At 40.2% G+C, this 22030-nt stretch overlaps 1 protein-coding gene across 18 annotated transcripts in view; it reads left to right on the top strand.

Annotated features, from left to right (window-relative positions):
* DLGAP1 (DLG associated protein 1) overlaps positions 1-22030 on the top strand; it is an 885205-nt gene that overhangs the window by 689658 nt on the left and 173517 nt on the right. For all 18 annotated transcript variants that reach the window (XM_027068585.2, XM_053206118.1, XM_027068580.2 and 15 more), the window contains one exon: positions 7554-7794. In XM_027068585.2, the coding sequence (XP_026924386.1) occupies positions 7554-7794 (241 nt within the window). The remainder of the gene's footprint in view (positions 1-7553; positions 7795-22030) is intronic.

The following is a 22030-nucleotide window of genomic DNA, read 5'->3' on the forward strand; positions in this document are numbered from 1 at the left end:
GCAGTAATCATAGCAATTTCGCTGTGATTTGTGACCTAGGCCATCCCTTCATTGTATATATACCAAGAAATAAAAACTCAGATGAAATAAGTATCTATAAATAGAGTCGGTAACAGAACCTAGAAACCCAAGTGTCCTGACTCCTAACTGATAAGTTTCTTCAAAGCCTGCTGGTATCGGGGTATTGATGGCAACAATATTGCTGATAATAATAGTAATCGTGAAAATGATAACAATGGAACGGTCATCATGTATTGCTTGCCTGATATATACTAGAAGCTTTTCATATTCTCTCATTAATTTCATATCAACTATAAAAACGATCATTTTTTAATTTATGAAATTTAGTCTTAGAGAATTAGTATAATTTGTTTCATTCTTCCCACTACACTATCTCACAGAATAACATCCACCATTTATGTACAGTGTATGTATAGTGGATGTGCCTAGAAATATAATATGCATTTTAAATGTTTTATTTTTATCCTTAGAGCATACACTGGAGATAGGTATCATTATACCCATTTTACAGATGACGAAAGTGAGGTCTAGAGAATTCAAGCAAATTGCCCATGACACAGTAGAAAGAACATTAAACTATTCCTTCCCATATAATAAAACCAAATAGATCTCAAATATATACAATAACACAAAATGACAAAAATTAAAATTTATAAAATATATGTCTGATATTACAGTAAGACTGATAGAACTTTTAACAATATAAGAATTCTAGAAAACATAAACGATTGACATCTGTTCTAACTGAAAACTAAATTCTGTGACAAAAGATATCATGAAGTTAAAATGCAACTGAGGATATTTAAATGTATCAAGAAAACAGGTGAATGTTCCAGTTGCCTAAAGTATATTTACCAATAAGTAAGAAAAGAAAAACAGCCTAAAAGAACGTAAGGCAAATCTTATGAAATAGCAAATTAGAGGGAAAAAATACAAAGACCAATAAATATAAGAAAAAATGCTTAAATACACTAGCAGGCTGATAAAGACAAACTGAAAAAGCACAATACATTTCTGACCTAGAAGAGTTGCAAAAAGTGCTAATACCCAGTTCTAGTGTCCATGCTGAGAAATGAGCTGTTTGGAGTGCACTGCCACCATTGCCACAGAAAGTAAGTCGATGAACATCTACAACAGTATAAAACATCCCTTTTGGCACAAGAATCCCACTTTCGGCACTCTATAATACAGAAAATAAAAGCACCAGTATATAAAGATAAACGCACAAGAGTGTTGGTCATAGCAGTCTCCAAGTACATATCTGAATCATCATCCACGATGGAGTGGTTGAATAAATTATGGTATAATCATCCTATACAATTTCACAGTGGTAGTGACTTAAGTGTCCGAATTTCCCTGAGTCTCCATATAAAAGCAGACAGAGCAACGAGGCAGAAAAAAAATCCAAAAGTCATGGAGAACATTTACAATAAAATTGGGTATAACAGGATATTCCATGAACCCCAAATATAAGTGGATGAGAACAAACCACAAGGAGCCAGAAGACTACACTGTATCCACGTCTGTGTAAGAAGGCATAGAGGGAAACAATGACTTGTGTGACAGACTCGAGGATAGCAAAATAAAACAAGCCACAGGTATTCACCGGAAAGCTCAGGGCGCCTATTCAAGAACAGCAGCTGAAAGTGGAAGGGATTTGCCTCCTCTAACGGCAGATAAATTCAAGGAGCCTGCAGTTAGGTCAAAAAAGACTGGAGCAGTCTGAGCCTCTACGTGCACTGGAAAGCAACCAACCAGTGTTTCCTTCCAGCACAGGGCCCAGGGCTGAGAAGAAACACAGGCGAGTGGAATCAAATATGAACAAGGTAGAGACGGTAGCAAAGAAGAAAAGAAAATGCCAAGGTAAAAGTTGGGGACGGGAGGAAAAGAATCAGGAAGTATCACAAAGCTAAAAACATAAAAGAGGAAGTCCTGGGAATTTGAGGGGGATATCTTGAATGTACCCACCCTCTCAAAGTCAGACTAATTTTCCAAAAACCACGAGGAACAATTACCCACTGTAAATCACATTCAAAATCACTGTAAGAAGAAAGAAAAATAAGGAAAAGAATAACATTCCTCCAGAAAATGAAAGCATGCAGAAAGACATAACCACAAAATAGATCAAAACTGTAACACACTTCACTTGATCTTGAACAACATGGGTTTGAATTCCATGGGCCACTTGTACATGGATTTTTTTTTCGATAAAGACAGTACAGTATTTTAACTGTCTTTTCTCTTCCTTATGAGATTTTCTTAATAACATTTTTTTCTCTAACTTACTTTATTGTGAAAATATAGCATATCATACATACACAAAATACGTGTTAATCAACTAAACTATGTTATCAATAAAAATTCTGGCAATTAATAGTTACATTTTTGTGGAGTCAAAAGTTATATGTGGAATTTCAACTGAGCAGAGGTGAGGAGTCAATACCCCCACCCCCCTGTTGTTTGTTCAAGGGTCAACTGTATTTTAAAATGCACTAAACAGCATTAAGAACACAATATAAGACATGAGAGAAAACGACCTATCTGAATTTCAAAAACTTAAAAATAATGTCACAAAACTCAGGGAAGAATTAGAAGTAAAAGAAAAATCATTTCAGAAAGGAAGATTAGACTAAAAGGAATATAGGCGCAAGTGAATGAGACATTTCATTCATTAAGAAAAATAGAAATCTAAAAATAGAAATCTTGGGGGTGCCTGGATGCCTCAGTCAGTTAAGCACCCCACTTCAGATCAGGTCATGATCTAATGATTTGTGAGTTCGAGCCCCACAAAGGGATCTCTGTTGTCAGCACAGAGCCCACTTCAGACCCTTTGTTCCCTTCTCTCTCTGCCCCTCCCCCACTCACATGCACCCTCTCTCTCGAAAATAAACATCTAAACAATCTTTTAAAAAATAAATGAAATCTTGAAAGGGAAAAAAAAGTCACAGGCAAACTATTGTTAGTGTGAATGAATGCAGGGAATATCGTTTCCATGAGCCCATCCTGAGGAATCCAACTAGACAATGAGCTTTAGACAACCCAAATGACCAGACATAAGAACCGTGATGAATAGGTGCATAGACTTATTTCTGGACTCTCGATCCTGTTCCATTGGTCTATGTGTCGGTCCTTATGTCAGTGCCAAACTGGTTTGATTATTGTAGCTCTGTGATAAATTCTGAGATCAGAAAGCGTGAGTCCTCCAGCTTTGTTCTATATCGGTATTGCTTTGGAAATTATGATGTATCGGTGTATTTTTCCTTGTGTTTTTGTTCCTGGAATTCTTGGAGCTTCTTGGATTCTGACATCCAACAAGTGGGAGTTCCAGAAAAAAATAAATAAAAGGAAGGAAATTACCAATGAAATCATTCAAGAAATGGTCCCAGCACTGAAAGACATAATTTTGCAGATTGAGAGGGCCCACCCAGTACCCACCGAGTCGATGGAGAAATATCCTCACAGGGAACATCATGGTGAAATGTTAGCTCTCTTGAAGCAAGAATATCTTTAAAAGTTTTCAGAAGGGGATGGGGAAAACCAGTTCATACGGAAAGGCTCAGGAATGGGAAAGGCATCCACTTTCCCAAACTCTAACATACATGGAGGCCAAGAGACAAGGAGGAAAGCCTGAAAACATCTGAAAGAAGGGATGCAGGCTAGAATCCTGAATGCAAACACACCCTCCCTTAACAGGGGAGGTGGAATACAGACACTTCCATCCATGCAAGCTGGCCGCCTTGTCCGGGAAAGCACTGGAAGATTTGCTCCACAAAAAGGAAGGAATAAAACAAGGAAGATGAAACAGGGCCTCCATAATAGTCAAGACAATGAAGGGTACCCCCACAGTGATAAAGAAGAGAAATCCCGGGACAGCCGCGGGCTGTCTGTGGCAGCCATAGATTGCAATAGGAGGTCAGAGGTTCCGAGGGTAACGCTTTAAGGGCAGGAAGGAAACCAATAGGTTATCAGAGGTCTCTGAACATAGCAACAGATCCACATAAGCAAGTTTTTGGAAATATGAATGCAAATACCATAAGATCCAGCTGGAAGAATTGAAAGTGATTGCCTCTGAGGAGGGAGAATCTGGCGAGGAGGGGGCAAGGTGGGTCAGGTGTTTGCTCTTTTCCTTTATAAGCCATCTAGAATTCTTAGACCTATATCTGTAGAATTTTGATAGAGAATAGTCTTTTTATATGAAAAAGTAGTAGCAAGCATTAAATGTATAGTTATTTATAAGAGACTAAATGAGGGCCGAAGCAATAGAGAACATGTAGGTTATGTGCTCTGACAATGTAAATATAGCACAACTATTTTAAATGAGGAAAGAATAGAGAGTGCATATGCAGAAAAAAAAGGAATCATTAACTGTTCTCAATAAAGATATGGGCACGGTATTATTAGTATGCTATTCTGAGATGGTTGTGCATATGAAAAAAACAAATGAATAATTGTAGAATATTCCAATTCTATTTCCTGTGCCCCTGAGAACCAGGATTTTTAGTATGGAATCAAGGTATATATATATAATATAGAAGAGGTTACATTAAAACTGTGTAGACTGGGAGTGCCTGGGTGACTCAGTCAGTTAAGCATCAAACTCTTGATTTCGGCTAAGATCATAATCTCACAGTCGTGGGATCACACAGCTCTTGATTCTGTGTCTCCCTCTCTCTCTGCTCCTCCCCTGTTCATTCTTTCTCTCTCTCTCTCTCCCTCTCTCTCTGCCCCTTCCCCTCTCACTCTCTTTCTAAATAAATAAATAAACATTTAAAAAAAAACAACTCTGCAGTCTGAATTTTAATCAGACCTATTCACTAGGTCTGACCATCAAAAGGCCTAGTTTTGCCCACTGAACAATGACCAGCCCAGTAGCCATGAAAATGAAGCTTCCTGGTGTCCAGATTGCATTCTTGTGATACTATTTTCCACTAAAAGAAGAAAAGATTGAAAAAATACTGATTCTAGGACTGAGCAGGTCAACAGGATTCAGAAGCCAACCTAAGGGGCTCCCACTGGTTAAAGATAAGACAAATTTCCGTTCACTAAGAATAATCATAACAGTCAGTTTAAAACCATCAAATGTTGGGGCTCCTGGATGGCTCAGTCAGTTAAGCTACAACTAGAAACTGTAAAAAATAATGATGGAACTAGAACACCACCATTGCATAACTCCCAGTGAATTAACAGATCTAGACATTGAGCACAAGTGACTTCTAACAACATACAGAGAGAGACAACCCAGACATAATGTGTCTCCTGATAAAAGAACACATGATCTCTCCTCTTGCCAAAGGGACTGAACCTGAGTCTTATGAAGCCCCTGGATCCAGCTTACAATTTTCAGGAACTACAAAAGATAGAGGACCATGCTAAATCCTACCACGAGTATGAAATCAGCAAATCCAGACCACGGGAACCTTTACAGGACAAACAACCCAGATGCTTCCATAAATAAATTGTCGATTAAAAACTGGGTGGGGGGGCACCGGTGTTGACAGCACAGAGACTGCTTGGGATTCTCTCTCTCCCTGGCTCCCTGCCCCTCCCCCACTCATGTGTGCTCTCTCTCTCTCAAAATAAAGAAATAAACTTTTTTTAAAAAGAATTCCTTACAAAAATAAAACTCAGATTGGCAGTTGATTTTGGAGGGAAGATGGGGATTATAGTCAGGATGGGGCACAGAGAGTGGTTGCTAGGGTACCTGGAAAAGCCATCTTTCTTGATCTAGGTAATGGTTACAAGGGTGTTTGTATTATTATAATTCACTCGGTTCTACATTTATTTTGCTTGGTTTTCTGTATCTGTGTATAATAGAAACAAAAGGTTCAAAAAGAATGAAGAAAGAGAATCCTATTAAGATGTGAGTTTAATACAGAAGGTTAAGTGGAAAGAAAACATACTGCCAAATTATATTTACTTTATGGTCCAATTTTTATGAAAACTAGGGGAGGGGGGCAATATGTACCCTCTGAACAGACAGTCACCCAAGTTTTAACAGTTGTTACCTTAACAGGGATAGATATTTTACCATTTCTTTGCGATGTTTGGCATATTGATTAATAGGGGAAAATCTATATGTGCGTGCGCACACACACATTTGCAAATACAGTTTTACCTTTTACTTTGAAATCATTCCAAGTTTACAAAAAAGTTGCTTGTAAAATACAAGGGACTCCTATATATCCTTGACCCAGATTCATATTCATATTCCTTTTGACTCATGTGCTCGCTTTCTCTATTTGATAATTAATTGCAAATATCATGTCCCCTTACCTGTGAATGCATCGCCAATATTTCCCAAAAATCAAAGATATATATATGCATTTAATTTTTTAACATGGATGTATGTAATTATTAGCCTTGAAAACAAGCAGGGATTTTATATCAAATTAGATAAAGTAGGTGAAAGTACTATTTTAAGCTGTAAAGAATCGTAAAGAAATGCATGTCTTTTTCCACTTGATATGCCTTAAGGTAGCTGGTCACTTCTACATGAAGTTTAAAAGAAATTTGCCATTATCAGAGTATATTCTCAGATAACAGAAAATGAAGGAAGTCAGAAATTACAATCATTTTCAGTATTTGTTCTAAGCTTATTTGTAGTTTAATTGCTTAATAAATTCCTAATTACTCATTAATTTAATATTAGGGAAATTATGAAGTTCTAGAGGGTGGCAGAAATTTGAAGAATGCTCCCATGTCCCTATCAAATCAGCTACAAAGTAAGAGAAATTAACTGGGGCACCTGGTCTGGTTTATTTTTTTTTTTCTTTTTTAGGTGGTGCTCAAACCCAATGTAAGTTATGTGCAGAGGAATATAAGTAAATAAAAACTGACCTCCGCAAAAAAAGGAAGACTTCATTCGGAAGATTTTAAAACACATTTATAAACAATTTGTGGACCATATCAGCTTTTTATAAGGAAGAATGAGATCTTCTTCCGATAGTGTGTAGATTGCAAATCTCCATAGTGCTTTTCAAGATTTTGACATATCTGGGTTTGGTCTATTTTTGTGCAGAATGAGAGTATCTTGCCAGAAAATATAGGGCCTGTTTTCATACTGTGCACTAAATTAAGCTGCATTTGACACTGAAATTATTTGACAAGCCAGTCACTTGCAAAAGCACAATAATAAAAATAGTAGTTTCTAAGATGTTTATACTAAAAACTATTCCCCTGAAATACCCAAACTCTCACCGTGGACTGACAAAAATTGTTCCCTAGGTTTGCATTTATAAATCAGGAGAATTAACACCCGGGCACGCACTGGAATAAGACCTCCTAGCCCCATACTTCTTCCATGCTGAAAAGAAAGCTCTTTTTCTTTAGAATTTAATGGACTGTTTGGGCTCATAAACAAGATGCAGTTCAGTTACGGAGTGTAACACAGAGGCGATACAATGCATTGGCGTTGAATGCGGTCGGATGGGGCTTTCTCCGGAAGGGTGCGGGGTCAAGTCCGGGGATGCTTGAGGGAGAGGGTGCTTCTCCGCCAGGCGGGAGGAGTTATGGTTGCCCGTCTCTGCCCGTAGGTGAGCGAAATGGAAGTGAACGGGCAGTTCGAGTCCGTGTGTGAATCCGTGTTCAGCGAGCTGGAGTCGCAGGCGGTGGAAGCCCTGGACCTGCCCATGCCCGGGTGCTTCCGCATGCGGAGCCACAGCTACGTGCGGGCCATTGAGAAGGGCTGCTCCCAGGACGACGAGTGCGTGTCCCTGCGGTCCTCCTCCCCACCGCGCACCACCACCACCGTGAGGACCATTCAGAGCAGCACCGGTGAGTGAGCAGAGCGCCTGCCCCCCCCCGACCCCCCCTCCGTGACACCGCGCCAGCACAAGCCTGGTCTCCGGGTCCAGGGCTACGGAAACGACTGTCCCAAAAGACTGCACGTGGTGTTCTGCTGTTGTCACACAATCACCAGTAACAAAATACCACCCATGCCCTACAAAGAACGGTTGTGCCTCCCTGCCTGCCTCTGTCCCCAGGCTTTGACCGCATCCACAGCCCTTCTCTCTGTCTCCATCTCTGGCATCAACAGAGAAACTTCAACTACAGGTCCAGAAGGGACAGCGCCCAAGGGGGGAGGGGGTCTTTCTAAGATCCCCACACAGCATCCTAGCAACCAGCAAACTCATCCCACCAGCTCCTACTGGCCCCAGTCAGGCTCTGACTTTTAGGGGGTGACCCTTAAGCAAATCAGATACCCTGACTGTTGAGCATCACAGTTAGAATGCCTTTTTTTTTAATTCCAAGATCTCCACAAAATGACTATCCCAAAAGACCTGAAATATCACTGTAAGAAAAAAGGGAAGAAATGGATGATTCATACTAATTGAACATCTTATGAGTTTTCCTTCATTATAACAAAGGCAGATGTCATTATTTTAAAACCTACCAGCATATGTACACAGCATCTTCTTTTCCCTCTAAAGTGAAGTTAGGTTTATGCAGTTAAACTGTATTTTTATCAGATTTTAGGTAGACAGGCAGAGACGAGCTTAACTGGTTTCCATGACACTAAAACCTGAATAGGAATATAGCCATGAGTTATATATGACAATGTGCATTGGGTTTATATATATGTATATTTGTTATATGTATATTATATATATATATATATTACATTTGGGTCCAAGAAGAAAATCCCCTCCATTTTAACTAGGCTCAACTGTACGATTGAATTCAGTGTAACTCCAATACAGAGTAGTTCTATAAGAAGACCATCAAACCTAGAGTCATGGTAAATAATAATGAATCAATTAGAAGGAAAAGCCTGTGCCAGAATATGTTAGTATTCAATTTTAGTTCTAAGTGCATCAAATGCCCGTAATTACCATTCAGCCTAGAACCTTTGCAGGCTTGAGAATTAACAGGTCCTCAAACCTGAGTTAAAAATCCTACTAACTAGAGATGTGGATTTGAGGTCGCAATTTGTAAGAAACCGTTAGAGGTTAAACAATAGTTAGGATCAGATCAGAGAAAGAGATGCTTCTAGACAGTGCCCTGGCTTCACGGCTCTGCAGAGAGCCCAGCAACTCTGGCCTCGGCTGGCTGTCTCCAACCAGATAGTGGATGTGCATTCTTGTTCACCAGGAAATTCTACAAGAACAGCCACAGATAAGGTTAACAAATAAGGTTGACTCAAAATGAAAAAAAAAAAAAAAAAAGTCAATCATCCATGGGCATATTTCTGTGCGCGTTTATGTTCATGCAGTAAGTGTAATTTGAAGATCTGCCCTGTGCCTATAGCGTATTGCTGTGTCTTTTACTGTTTCCCCATCTTCATCACCCCCACCCAGCCCTTTCCCAGTGTCCGGTCCACTGCTTGCTATGACAGTCTCGCCGCCTGCCAGCTGTTCTGTGCTGAAATCACTCGTCAAATACACGATCTGCACATCCTTGCCCAGAAGTACTAGGGGAAGGAAAAGGGCCACTGGCTGACCCCTTCCCCCTCAAGGAGCGGTGTTGTGGACAAAGTGGCAAGAGACTCCAGAGTGGCTTTTTTTTTCCTGCTCGCCTCTCAGAGATTGTGTGCCTTTGTCATTTGAGGGACAACTTACTGCCACCTCACGTCAGTCGGTTCTTGTGCCGTGCTGTTGACTTTTCTGAGACCTTTCCCAGATACTCGGGAGGTTCCTGGAGTTCAAACAGTAGGGACGCCAGATGAAATCCAGAGTGCCAGTTAAACTTGAATTTCAGATAGTCAATAATTTTTGTAGTGTAAGTCTCTCTCAACTGTTGCACGGGGCATACTTATACTAGAAAACTATTTGTAGTGTTTGCAGTATTTGGTAAATGTGACAAGCCCCCGTGAGGAGATGAGTAGAATCTGGGAAGATGTCCTGCAGTTGTTCCTTTTAGAATATAAATTGATCAGAAGGTCTTTGGCTGGAGGCCTTATGGGGGAGAATGCTCAAAAACAGAGGGAAGTAAATAAAAATGCAATAGAGGTGATTGCACAGCTCCTTCTTCGGCCCCATGTGTCTCATCATAAGTACTGGGCTCCATCTGTCGACCTGCAGCTCTCAGGGTGGGAAGGCTCCAGGGGTGGCTGCAGCTGGAGGGGTTAGGGGCAGGAAGATGTGGCCTGCCTCTGGGAGTGATAAAGTGTGAAACACCAGATTTTTGCACAGGGCAGCTGGTGACTTCATCAAACTAAATGTTATGATAGATCATCTTCACAGTCATGGAAAAATTAACAAGGACTAAGTCATGGTTATAGATTCTAAGTAAGCCCATCAGATATTTTAAGATGGCAACCCTAAGAATCCTAGCATCACTTTTCAGTTTCTCTGTGCCATAGATTTGTTCTTTTAAAGTTATTATTTTATGATGTAATAAGGTTCTGTGCCATTCTACTCCTGCCATTACTCCTGTGCTCTTCTCTGTCTCTCTCTCTCTGTCTCTCTCTCTCTCTCTCTCTCCCGATCCCTCCCTCCCCGCCACACACACACACTTTTCCTTTTCTCTCACATGATCTCTGTACTATCATACAGATTTTCTTCTACTGGTTTCCTTCTTACACTGAATCGAATATCATTTCCTCTAGAAAAGAAAATCTACTTTCTCCCTATATTCAAAAGATGTGCTCATTCATAGAAATCAGGAAATTATTTGGCCCTAATTTTAACCATTTCCCTCATGTATACAGGTCAGATTTGCATCGTGTTCAATGGGACATGACCTAGATTTCCCCCCTTGCTTCTCTTCCTTTGCTCATTATTCTTGGATACTCACAACAGATTCTATTTTTCCTGAGAAAAGTTCTTCTGTTTTGTCAACTGCAGTTATTAGCTATAACTTTCTACCCACAGCAAAGTACACGTAGAGTCTTTGATTTTTTATCAGCCCATTCTAATTGTTCAAATTTTCAATGAAATATACTAAGCTTTTCTCTTTAAGCCTTGTCCATTCTTCATATTAGCAAGATGCAATCATAAACAAAAATCCACAAAAGTGTCTGCTCTGTGGGAGTGTCATGAACATGGGCTCAGCCTGAAGTGGCCCCAAGGATCCCCTAGTGATATGAGCAAGAATGGTCACTCATCCCAGCAAATCAGGGAAAATTAGGAACTGAGATAGAGAGTGACTTACAATTATGCTTCTCTTGGTTGATGGACTTTTCGGCTTGGGTAACGATGATAGAATCCTATATTCCCTCAGCCTGTGATCTGCTTCAAGCACTCAGATATCTCTCCATCTAATAAATTCAACAACTTTTTATATAAACTACTGTAGCTAGTACTATTAGGCTAGGATTAGAGCTACTGTAGGAAAGTACAATTTAACAGTGGGGCAATTAACCTCACGACTGTGGGGAAACACACACCCTTACGTCAGTTGCCTGAATATTAGGCAAAGGTAGACCTTGAGGCTGGAAATATACCCAATCATCCACTTTAGAGAATTGGATTAAATTTGCCTCACAAATATACCAATGCAATTGTATGTGTTTAAGAAGAATTTTTCTTTTTATGTCCTGCACTGAGCATCTAAGATCTATCAAAAGCATTACCACATTGCAGCTAAGGCAGGCAGACAGACTTGTATCTGGTGAATAAACAAAAACATTATATGATAATCAATCAGTAGACGCAGTCATACAGATACAGACACACACTTGGTCAGAAAGGACAAAAAATAAACTGTTTACAGTGGTTACCCAGCAAGTAGTGGGTGAGAGGATTAGGTAGTAGGGACAGAGGGAGATTTCTAAATGAGCACTGCTTTTTATGACTTTAAAAACCAGTACAATATTTTATCAAAATAATACTCTTACAGAAATGGGCAAACTATCATGATATAGGATTCTCTAAGTTTTTAAGGAAAGCATTCACTTTAAAATTACAAGCTTTTCAAAAAACAAAAACAAAAACAAAAAATAAATAAATAAAATTACAAGCTTTTCGGGGCTCCTGGGTGGCTCAGTCGTTTGGGCGTCCGATTTCGGCTCAGGTCATGATCTCGCAGTTTGTGAGTTTGAGCCCTGTGTTGGGGTCTGTACTGACAGCTCGGAGCCTGGAGCTTGCTTCGGATTCTGTCTCTCCCTCTCGCTCTGCCCCTCCCCTGCTCATCCTCTGTCTCTCCCTGTCTCTCAAAAATAAATAAATGTTTTTTAAAAAAAGTTTTTTAAAGATGGGGCACCTGGGTGGCTCAGTCGGTTAAGCATCCGACTTCAGCTCAGGTCACAATCTCACGGTCCGTGAGTTCGAGCCCCGCGTCAGGCTCTGGGCTGATGGCTCAGAGCCTGGAGCCTGCTTCCGATTCTGTGTCCCCTTCTCTCTCTGCCCCTCCCCCGTTCATGCTCTGTCTCTCTCTGTCTCAAAAATAAATAAACGTTAAAAAAAAAAATTTTTTTTTAAGAAATTACAAGCTTTTCAAAGAAGCCTTATGTAGCAATAATATGATTTCTTAAATGTTTATTTATTTTTGAGAGAGAGAGGAAGAGAACAAGTCGGGGAGGGGCAGAGAATGAGGGAGAGAGAGAATCCCAAGCAGGCTCCGCACTGTCAGCGCAGAGCCCAACTCTGGGCTCAAACTCACAAACCGTGAGATCATGACCTGAGCCGAAATCAAGAGTCAGACATTTAACCAACTGAGCACCCAGGCATCACACAATATATAATTTTTATAAAGGATAAGTACATTCATTTGCCACACTGTGCCTCTTGAAGTTTGGTGTATGTGTTCTATTCTTTTCTTATCAGAGGAAGCCTTAGAAGTTGATGGAGTTGAGCTGAACTCCTTTCCCTCAACTCCTTTCCCCCAGAAAAGAGAGTGAGGGCCCAGGATAAAGCATTGCCACCAGACCAGCAGCCAGTGTCCTCCAGCAGGGGAGTCGGTACAATGTGCCCTTCTGTCTGTGGCTTGGGGGCCACAGTAACAGCAATGTTTACACTTTGCTTTTTTTTTTTAATGAGATATTTTTGCTTAAAGTAAGACACACTCTTCCATCATCCTACTTCACAGTCTATCACTGCTGTCAGACCTCACCCATCTATTCCAGTTTTCTCAGTTTAGCAACAGCAGGTACCCTTTGATCACCTGAGGTTGAGGCTAATGTTCCAAGAGTTCTACTGGCTTGAGTCTTCACTCCCAATCAGCCATCCCATCCAGGATATCAAAGCTACCTTCACGCACCCTACACTTTAATCCTAGACACCTTGCTCCCCACCCACGCCAATAACAACAAAGATCCTTAATACACAAGATCTTAAGCAGAATAACATTAAGGCAATAATTTACATTTGCAATACACATAGTAGGCATTTAGTAATCGAGAGAAGATGCAAAAAAATACTTGTTTTTATTGCAATATAATTGACATATTACATGGTAGAAGTTTAAGGTGTAGTATGTGCTGATTTTTTTAATTGTTTTAATGTTTATCTTTGAGAGAGAGAGAGAGAATGAGAGAGGGGCAGAGAGAGAGGGAGACAGAATCTGAAGCAGGCTCCAGGCTCTGAGCTGTCAGCACAGAGCCCAACTCGGGGCTTGAACTCACAAACCACGAGATCATGACTTGAGCCAAAGTCAGACACTCAACTGACTGAGCCACTCAGGCACCCTCTATGTGCTGATTTGATACTTTTATATATTTCCATATGATTACCACCATAGCATCCTTCGTCAAGTCACATAATTAGCATTTCTCTTTTGTGATAAGAACATTTAAGACCTAGTCTCTCAGAAACCTTGAAGTATATAATACAGTATTGTTGACTATAATCACAATGCTGTGCATCAAATCTCCACAACTTATTCATCTTCTAACTGCAAGTTTGTACTTTTGACCAACATCTCAAGTCCCCCGCACCCTAGCCCCTGTAACCACTATTCTACAGTTTCTACTAGCTCAGCTTTTTTAGATTCCACGTATTATTGATATCATATACTATCTGTCTTTATGTGACTTGATTTTTTTTTTTTATGTCACTTAATTTCACTTAGTATAATGCCCTAAAAGTCCATCCATGTTGTCACACATGGCAGGATTTCCTCCTTTCTCATAGCTAGAACAATATTCTAGCATATATATAAGCCACATCTTCTTTATTCATTCATCCATTGATGGGCACTTAGGTTATTCCCATATCTTAGCTACTGTTAATAACGGATAGCAGAAAAATCCTTACATACCTCACTAACTGCAGGTTTGATGACCGGTAACTTTCCTAGAGAAATAGCGTTGTTGTTAAAACAAGTTGAATCATAAAATATCAGCAGAAGAAACTCCTACATCACCTAGTCATGGAGTCTGCAAACTACAATCTATGGGCCAAATCCAACCCTCCACCCATTTTTGTAAATAAAGTTTTGTTGGCACAAGCCACACTCATTTGTTTACAAATTGTCTGTAGCTGCTTTCACGCTTCAAGTTTCTTTTCGTTTATTTACTCATCCTGAGAGAGACAGAGTGTGAGCAGAGGAGAGGCAGAGAGAGAGAGAGAGGGAGAATCTCAAGCAGGCTCCACGCTGTCAGCACAGAGCCCAATGTGGGGCTCAAACTCACGAAACCATGAGATCATGACCCAAGCTAAAATCAAGAGTTGACACTCAATCGACTGAGCCACCCATGTGCCCCTACTTTCGCTCTTTGACGGCAAGCCGAGTTGAGTAGCTGTTGCAGAGCTGTTGCCAAATATATTTACTGTCTGAGTCTTTATCAAAAAAAAGGTTACCACCCCTGATCGAACGCACTGAATCCATTTTAAGGTAAGAAAACTAAGGTGGGCTTCTGTCTGGAGGCAAAGTCAAAATAAAAGTGCCTGGTCTCCTACCCATAGCCCTTGCTTGTTTGGGTCCCAGCTCTTGAACTTATTTACTGCATGATTATAAAGTTCATCTGAACTCATCTTCTTCGTGTGCGACATGAAAGTATCGTGCTGCTTCTCTTGCGGGCATTAATGACCACTTTGGGAGCATCCTTAGAGTTTAGAGAAAGCACACTTCTTTCTATGAGGCACTAATTTAATTAATCATTTTTTATAAAGCAATGAAGGAAAGGCTCAGAAATCCAAGGCGACGGACAGCAGCCAGAAGTGTTTTGAACAAAGACCCACTCTTTTCTATTCAAGATAAGATCAAGTAATAAATATTCAGATACTGCCTGGACTGACTCCTTGTTCCTCTGCTAATGACGTTCCCTTCCTTGAATTTCTCTAATCATTCAAGTAAAATTGAAGACTATCCACTTAATCCCATCTGAGGCCAAAAAAAAAAAAAAAAGCAATATTTGTGGTACAACCTTATGCCTCTTGTGAGGTAACTTGTCTGGTTTTTCTATCTGCGAAAATTGACAGTGGTAACTTTTAGAAGAATGACGGCTGTAACTTTTCCGTTCTTCGATGGGGCACTTGGGCTGGCATTCATCCGTATTCTAGGAGAAAGATTATGAAGTCCTAAGACACAAAAGTCTTGCTAGACATAGAGAAAGAAATAAAGTCTGATGAACTCCTTATGCTTTCATCCCTTCCAGTTGTTCTGCTGTATATAAACCACCTCTCAGGAACAGAGTGCCCAGCTCCAAGGTGCTGAGCTCTGTAGACAGTCCTAAAGTCCACCTTCGCCCACATGAGAGGTCATCAAAGGCCCATAGTGAAGAGGCTTCAAGGTCTTCTGGCCTTTAGGGTTGATGTGAGGTGCAAATCAATAAGGAAGGAATAAATCAGTAAGGATGATGGTGAAGTCATCAGTAAGGAAGGACTGTGTAAATTGCACATTAAAATGCCTCTATCCTGGCTTTACTTTAGATCTCTCAATCTGGCTTACTTTATTTATTAACAATGATAACGGCTAACCTGTAGCACTTACAGTTTGACAAGCATTTTGAACCAGCTGCATGGTCTAGCTCATGTAATCCTAATGAACGTTCTAGGAACATCTATGCATGATCATTCTCATTATACAAAAAAAAAATATTTAAGGCTTCCGGAGTTGACACAACTTGAGCCCCACTGCTAGTAAGCTACAGAGCAGATTCTTAAATCCTCTTTACTCATCAGGGCGCCTGGGTGGCTCAGTTGTTAAGCATGACTTCAGCTCAGGTTATGATCTAACCTGAACCCCATATGGGGTAAGCTTGAATGCCACCTTCAGTGAGCACGAGCCCTGCTTCCGGTAAAACACCAGCCCCGCTTCCGGTGAGTGCCTCTTCTCTCTCTCTTTCTGCCCCTCGCTCACTGTGCCCGCTCGCTCTCTCTCTCTCTCTCTCTCTCTCAGAAAAAAAAAAAATCCTCTTTACTCAATGAATGCTTAGTATACTATGCCCTGAAGTAATTTAAAACAAATCTGTCTGTGGTCTAGGAGCACTTTTCTTTCAATCCTTCCTCCCACAAATATTCATTTAGCTCCTGCCATGTTTGAAAACCTGTGTTTTCTTTCAACTTTTCTTTAAAAAAAAATCCCTCTTTTAAAAAAAAAAAAAAAAAAAAAAAAAGCTGTTTTTGGCCACCCGGGGAGCTCAGTTTGTTAAGGTTAAGCATCTGACTTCAACTCAGGTCATGATCTCACAGCTCATGAATTTGAGGCCCAGGTCAGGCTCTGTGCTGACAGCTCAGAGCCTGGAGCCTGCTTCTGATTCTGTGTGTGTGTGTGTGTGTGTGTGTGTCTCTGCCCACCCCCCCAACTCACTCTCTGTCTCTCTCTCAAAAATAAACAAACATTTTTAAAAAACTTAAGCTGTTTTTTCACATATTATTGATATGGTTTTTCATGTTGGTTTGTCTAAATGTGAAACATCTGTTTAAAGTTAAAGATGTAAAAAAATAGGAGAGATGGTTCAAGTTGGAAGCACAGGAAGATCCAAACTCATCTCCTCCCACGGACACAACAAATGCACAGCTACATATGGACAAATCCCTTCTGGAAAGGACTTGAAAACCACCTGAACAAGCTCCTCCACAACAAAGGATAACAGGGCTATGTCGAGACCAGTAGGAGAGGCAGAGATGTAATTCAGCCCAAAACCCCACCCCTGGTGCAGCAGTTTAGTTGGAAAGGATCTCACAAATACCAAACTTCCCCCTGAGGAGCAAGAGGTTTGTGCCCCACACCAGGCATCCCAACCCTTGGGACCTGGAGAGGTGAGCACCCAAAGGTCAGGTTTTGCAAAGCAATGGGGTGCATGTCTAGGAAAGCCATCAGGCTGTAGGGAATGGAGACTCCACTCTTAAAAGGTTTTCATGCACCGTCCTTCACCCCTGGACCCAGCACAGGAGCATCAGTTCATGAAGCACCTACATAATAAATGAAGGAAATTTAAAGCACCTTAAAGCACTTGCTAGAAGAACAGGAGACTGTTGGGGACTCTCCAGGGACAGATGCTGGCAGGCACCATTTTTGGTATTCTTCCTCTACCCTGCAAGTGTGGGCACCAGCAGCAGCCATCTTTTCCCTCTCCCTCTAGCCTGCTAGCCCTGATGGATGTGCCCCACCCCACACACCACTCCACCATGACCACATCTAAGCCAGCCAGTGGAGAGCCCTGGCCCTGTGCACTACTCTATCGCAGCCTGTCATAGTTGATCAGTATGTGCACTCCACCCAGGGGACACCCTTTCAGCACCTGGCTTTGGTGGCCAAGGGGGATTGCATTGACTTGACCTACAGCTTCAGCCTGACAGGCAGGCTTCAGGTTTACCACACATCTAGAAACTATGGAAATGCTCTCAGGGAATGTCGGCTGAGGGATACCATCTTTGAGCTCTCACTTGGCCTTGCTACAGCTTACCAGTACCTCCCAGAAAGCTCATACATTTGGTTTGAGTCCAGAATTTTCTATTGTCACTAAGGGGACACCTTCAGATCATGGGTTCTAGATCACAGCAGAGTCTATGATTGCTGTCCCATAGGACTATATGTATTTGCCTACCTTAAAACCTGCTGCCTGAGGATCTACCTCCAATCAGCCTGCAACTAGATGCTGACTGATATCCCTCCCTCTGAGACATTCACAGATCTTGGCACACCCTCAACAACTGGGGCCTACCAAGAAAAAGGCTGCTTAGAAATCACAAAGGTGAGGGGTGCCTGGGTGGCTCAGTCGGTTAAGCATCCAACTTCAGCTCAGGTCATGAGCCCACGGTTCTTGGGTTTGAGCCCCGCGTCAGGCTCTGTGCTGACAGCTCAGGAACCTGGAGCCTGCTTCAGATTCTGTGTCTCCCTATCTCTTTGCCCCTCCCCTGCTCGAGCTCTGTGTGTGTGTGTGTGTGTGTGTGTGTGTGTGTGTGTCTCTCTCAAAAATAAGTAAACATTAAAAAAAATTTTTTTTTTAATCACAAAGGTTCTAGAGACAGCCAAGAACTACAGCAAGGTTAAAAGATAGGGTTTATCTTGGATACAAGGCCACTCCTATAAGACTGAGAGAGAGATCTGTTTCACCTAGTACACAGAAACAAACACAGAGATTCAAGCAAAATGAAGAGAAGAATATGTTCCAAATAACAAGAAAAAATTATTAATGGAGATAATTAATATTAATGGAAAAACTTAATGGAGATAATTAATATTACCTGATAAAGAGTTCAGAGTAATGTTCATAACGATGCTCACGAAACTCAGGAAAAGAATGGGTAAACACAACAAAGAGATAGAAAATACAAGTACTAAACAAGCCATAGAACTGAAGAACACAATGACCAAACTGAAAACACACTAGAGGGGTTCAACCACAGACCAGATAAAGTAGAAGACAAAATCAGTGATCTAAAAGACAGGGCAGTGGAACTCACCCAAACAGAATAGCAAAAAAGAAGAAAAACATCAAAAGATCAAGATAGCTTAAGAGACCTATAGGACGACATCAAGTGGAATGATATGTACAAGGAAACCCCCACAAGACTATCAGATTTCTCAGCAGAAAATTTGCAGGCCAGAAGAAGGCAGCATAATATATTCAAAGTGCTGAAAGGAAAATACTTCCAATCAAGAATAGTCTACCAAGTAAGGTAACATTCAGAATTGAAGGAGAGAGAAAGAGTTTTCCAGACAAACAAACACTAAAAGAGTTAATGAGAAAATATAAAAGGAGTCCTTTAAGCTGAAAAGGAGGCACTAATTAGTAACAAGAAAAAAATAGGAAAGTAAAAATCTCACCGGTAAAAGTAAATATATAGCAAAGGCAGTTGATTAATCACTTATGAGCTAGTGTTAAGGTTAAAAGGCAAATAGTAAAACTAACTATAGCTACGATAATTAGGTAAGGGACACACAAAATGAAAAGATGTTAAATGTGACAGCAAAAACATAAAATATGGGAGGGGTAAACTTGTTGTCAACTTAAAGTAAATTGTTTCATATATATATGCCATTATATATGAGCTTCATGGTAACCACAGAGCAAAGAATCCATAGTAAATACACAAAAGATAATGAGAAAGGAATCTAAGCATAACATTATAGAAAGTCATCAAACCACAAGGGAATAAACCCATAGAAGAAGAAAGGAACAGAGAACAACAAAACAGACAAAAAACTATTAAAATAGCAACAAGTACATATCTATCAATTATTACTTTAAATGTAAACAGACTAAATGCTCCTATTAGAAGACAGAGTGGCTGCATGAATTAAAAAACAAGACCATTTATATGCTGCCTACAAGCAGCTGAATTCAGGTACAAGGACGCACACAAATTGAAACTGAAGGGATAGAAAAAGGTATTTGATGCAAATTGAAAACAAGAAAACAGGGGCGCCTGGGTGGCTTAGTCGGTTAAGCGGCCGACTTCGGCTCAGGTCGTCATCTCGCGGTCCATGAGTTCGAGCCCCGCGTCGGGCACTGTGCTGACAGCTCGGAGCCCGGAGCCTGTTTCAGATTCTGTGTCTCCCTCTCTCTGACCCTCACCCGTTCATGCTCCCGTTCATGCTCTCTCTCTCTGTCTCAAAAATAAATAAACGTTAAAGAAAAAAAACAAGAAAACAGAGGTAGCTATACTGGTATCAAAAAAGTGGACTTTAAAACAAAGACTGTGGGGACACCTGGGTGCCTGTGTGCCTCAGTTGGTTGAGCGTCTGACTTCAGCTCAGGTCATGATCTCACAGTCCGTGAGTTCGAGCCCCACATCAGGCTCATGTGCTGACAACTCAGAGCCTGGAGCCTGCTTCAGATTCTGTGTGTGTGTGTGTGTGTGTGTGTGTGTGTGTGTGTCTGCCCCTCCCCTGCTCATGCTCTGTCTCTCTCTGTCTCAAAAATAAATAAAAAAAATTCAAAAAAATAAACAAATAAAATAAAACAAAGACTGTAATAAAAGACAAAAATGGGCATTAAATAATGATAAAGGGATCCATCCAGCAAGAAGACATAACATTTGTAAATATTTATGACCCCACCAGAGGATTACTTAAATACATAAAGCAAAAACTAACAGACTAAATGGAGAAATAGACAACAATACAATGATAGGAGGGGACTTTAATACCCCACTTACATCAATGGATAGATCATCCAGACTAAAATTAACAAGGAAACACTGACCTCAAAAAACACATTAGACCAGAGACACTTAATAGATATATGCAGAACATTCTGCAGGGCCCCTGTTGGCTCAGTCAGTTAAGTGTCTGACTTCAGCTCAGGTCATGATCTCAAGATCCATGGGTTCAAGCCCTACATTGGGCTCTGTGCTGACAGCTCAGAGCATGGAGCCTGCTTTGGATTCTGTGTCTCCCTCCCTCTCTGCCCCTTTCCCACTCGTGCTCACTCGCTCTCTCTCTCTCTCTCACTCTCTCTCTCTCAAAACTAAATAAACACTAAAAAAAAATTTTTTTTAAAGAACATTCCATCCAAAAGCAGAATGAATATACATTCTTCTCAAAAAAATATAGAACATTTTTCAGGATAGATCATACATTAGGCCACAAAGAAGTCTCAAGAAATGGAAGAAGAATGCAATCATGCCAAGCATCTTTTCCAACTACAACAGTATAAAACTAAAAATTATAAGAAAATATGGAAAAATAAAAAATATGTGGATATTAAACAATATACTACTGAAAAAAATGGGTCAAAGAAATCAAAAAAGAAATTTAAAAATGCTTTGAGATAAATGAAAATGGAAATGCAACATTCCAAAATCTATGGGATACAGCAAAAGCATCTTAGGAGGCAAATTCATAGTGATATTAGCTTACCTCAAGAAACAAGAAAAATCTCAAATAAACAATCTAACTTTATACCTAAATAGAACTAGAAAAACAATAAAGCCCAAAATTAGTAGAAGGAAGTAAATAATAAAAATAAGAGCGGGAATAAATTGAGACTAAAAAGAAAATAGAAAAAAAAAATCTATGAAACTGAGAGCTGCTTCTTTGAAAAGATTTTTTTTAATTAAGGTTTTTGCTAAACCCACTAAGAATAGAAGAGAGAGGGCTAAAATAAATAAAATCAGAAAGAGCTGTTATAACTAATGCCAAAGAAATACAAAGGATCATAAGAGACTACTGTGAACAATTATAAACCAAACCAGATAACCTAAAATAAATAAATCCCTAGAGACTAACAGTCTCCCAAGACTGAATCATGTAAAGGTAGAAAATCTGATAGAGCAATTACTAATAAGGATATTGAATCCATAATCAAAAAACTCCCAACAAACAAAAGTCCAGGACCCAACAATTTCACTGGTGAATTTTACCAAACATTGAAAGGAGACTTAGTACCTATCCTTCTCAAACTCCTCTAAAAAGCTGAAGAGGAGGGCCCCCTTCCAAACTGATTCTATGAGGGTAGCATTACCTTGATACCAAAACCAGACAAGGATACCCCCAAAAAGAATGTCATAGGCCAATATCCCTGATGAATGTAAATGCAAAAATCCTCAACAAAATCTTAGCAAACCAAATTCAACAATATGATCAAAGGGGATCTATTCCAGGGATGCAAATATGGTCCAACATCCACAAGTCAATAGTCATAATATATCACAGTAATGAAATGAAGGATAAAAAATGATATCATCTCAATAAGTGCAGAAAAAGCATTTGACAAAATTCAACATCTATTTATGATTTT

This window comes from Acinonyx jubatus, chromosome D3, assembly GCF_027475565.1.
Source record: "Acinonyx jubatus isolate Ajub_Pintada_27869175 chromosome D3, VMU_Ajub_asm_v1.0, whole genome shotgun sequence".
NCBI lineage: Eukaryota > Metazoa > Chordata > Mammalia > Carnivora > Felidae > Acinonyx > Acinonyx jubatus.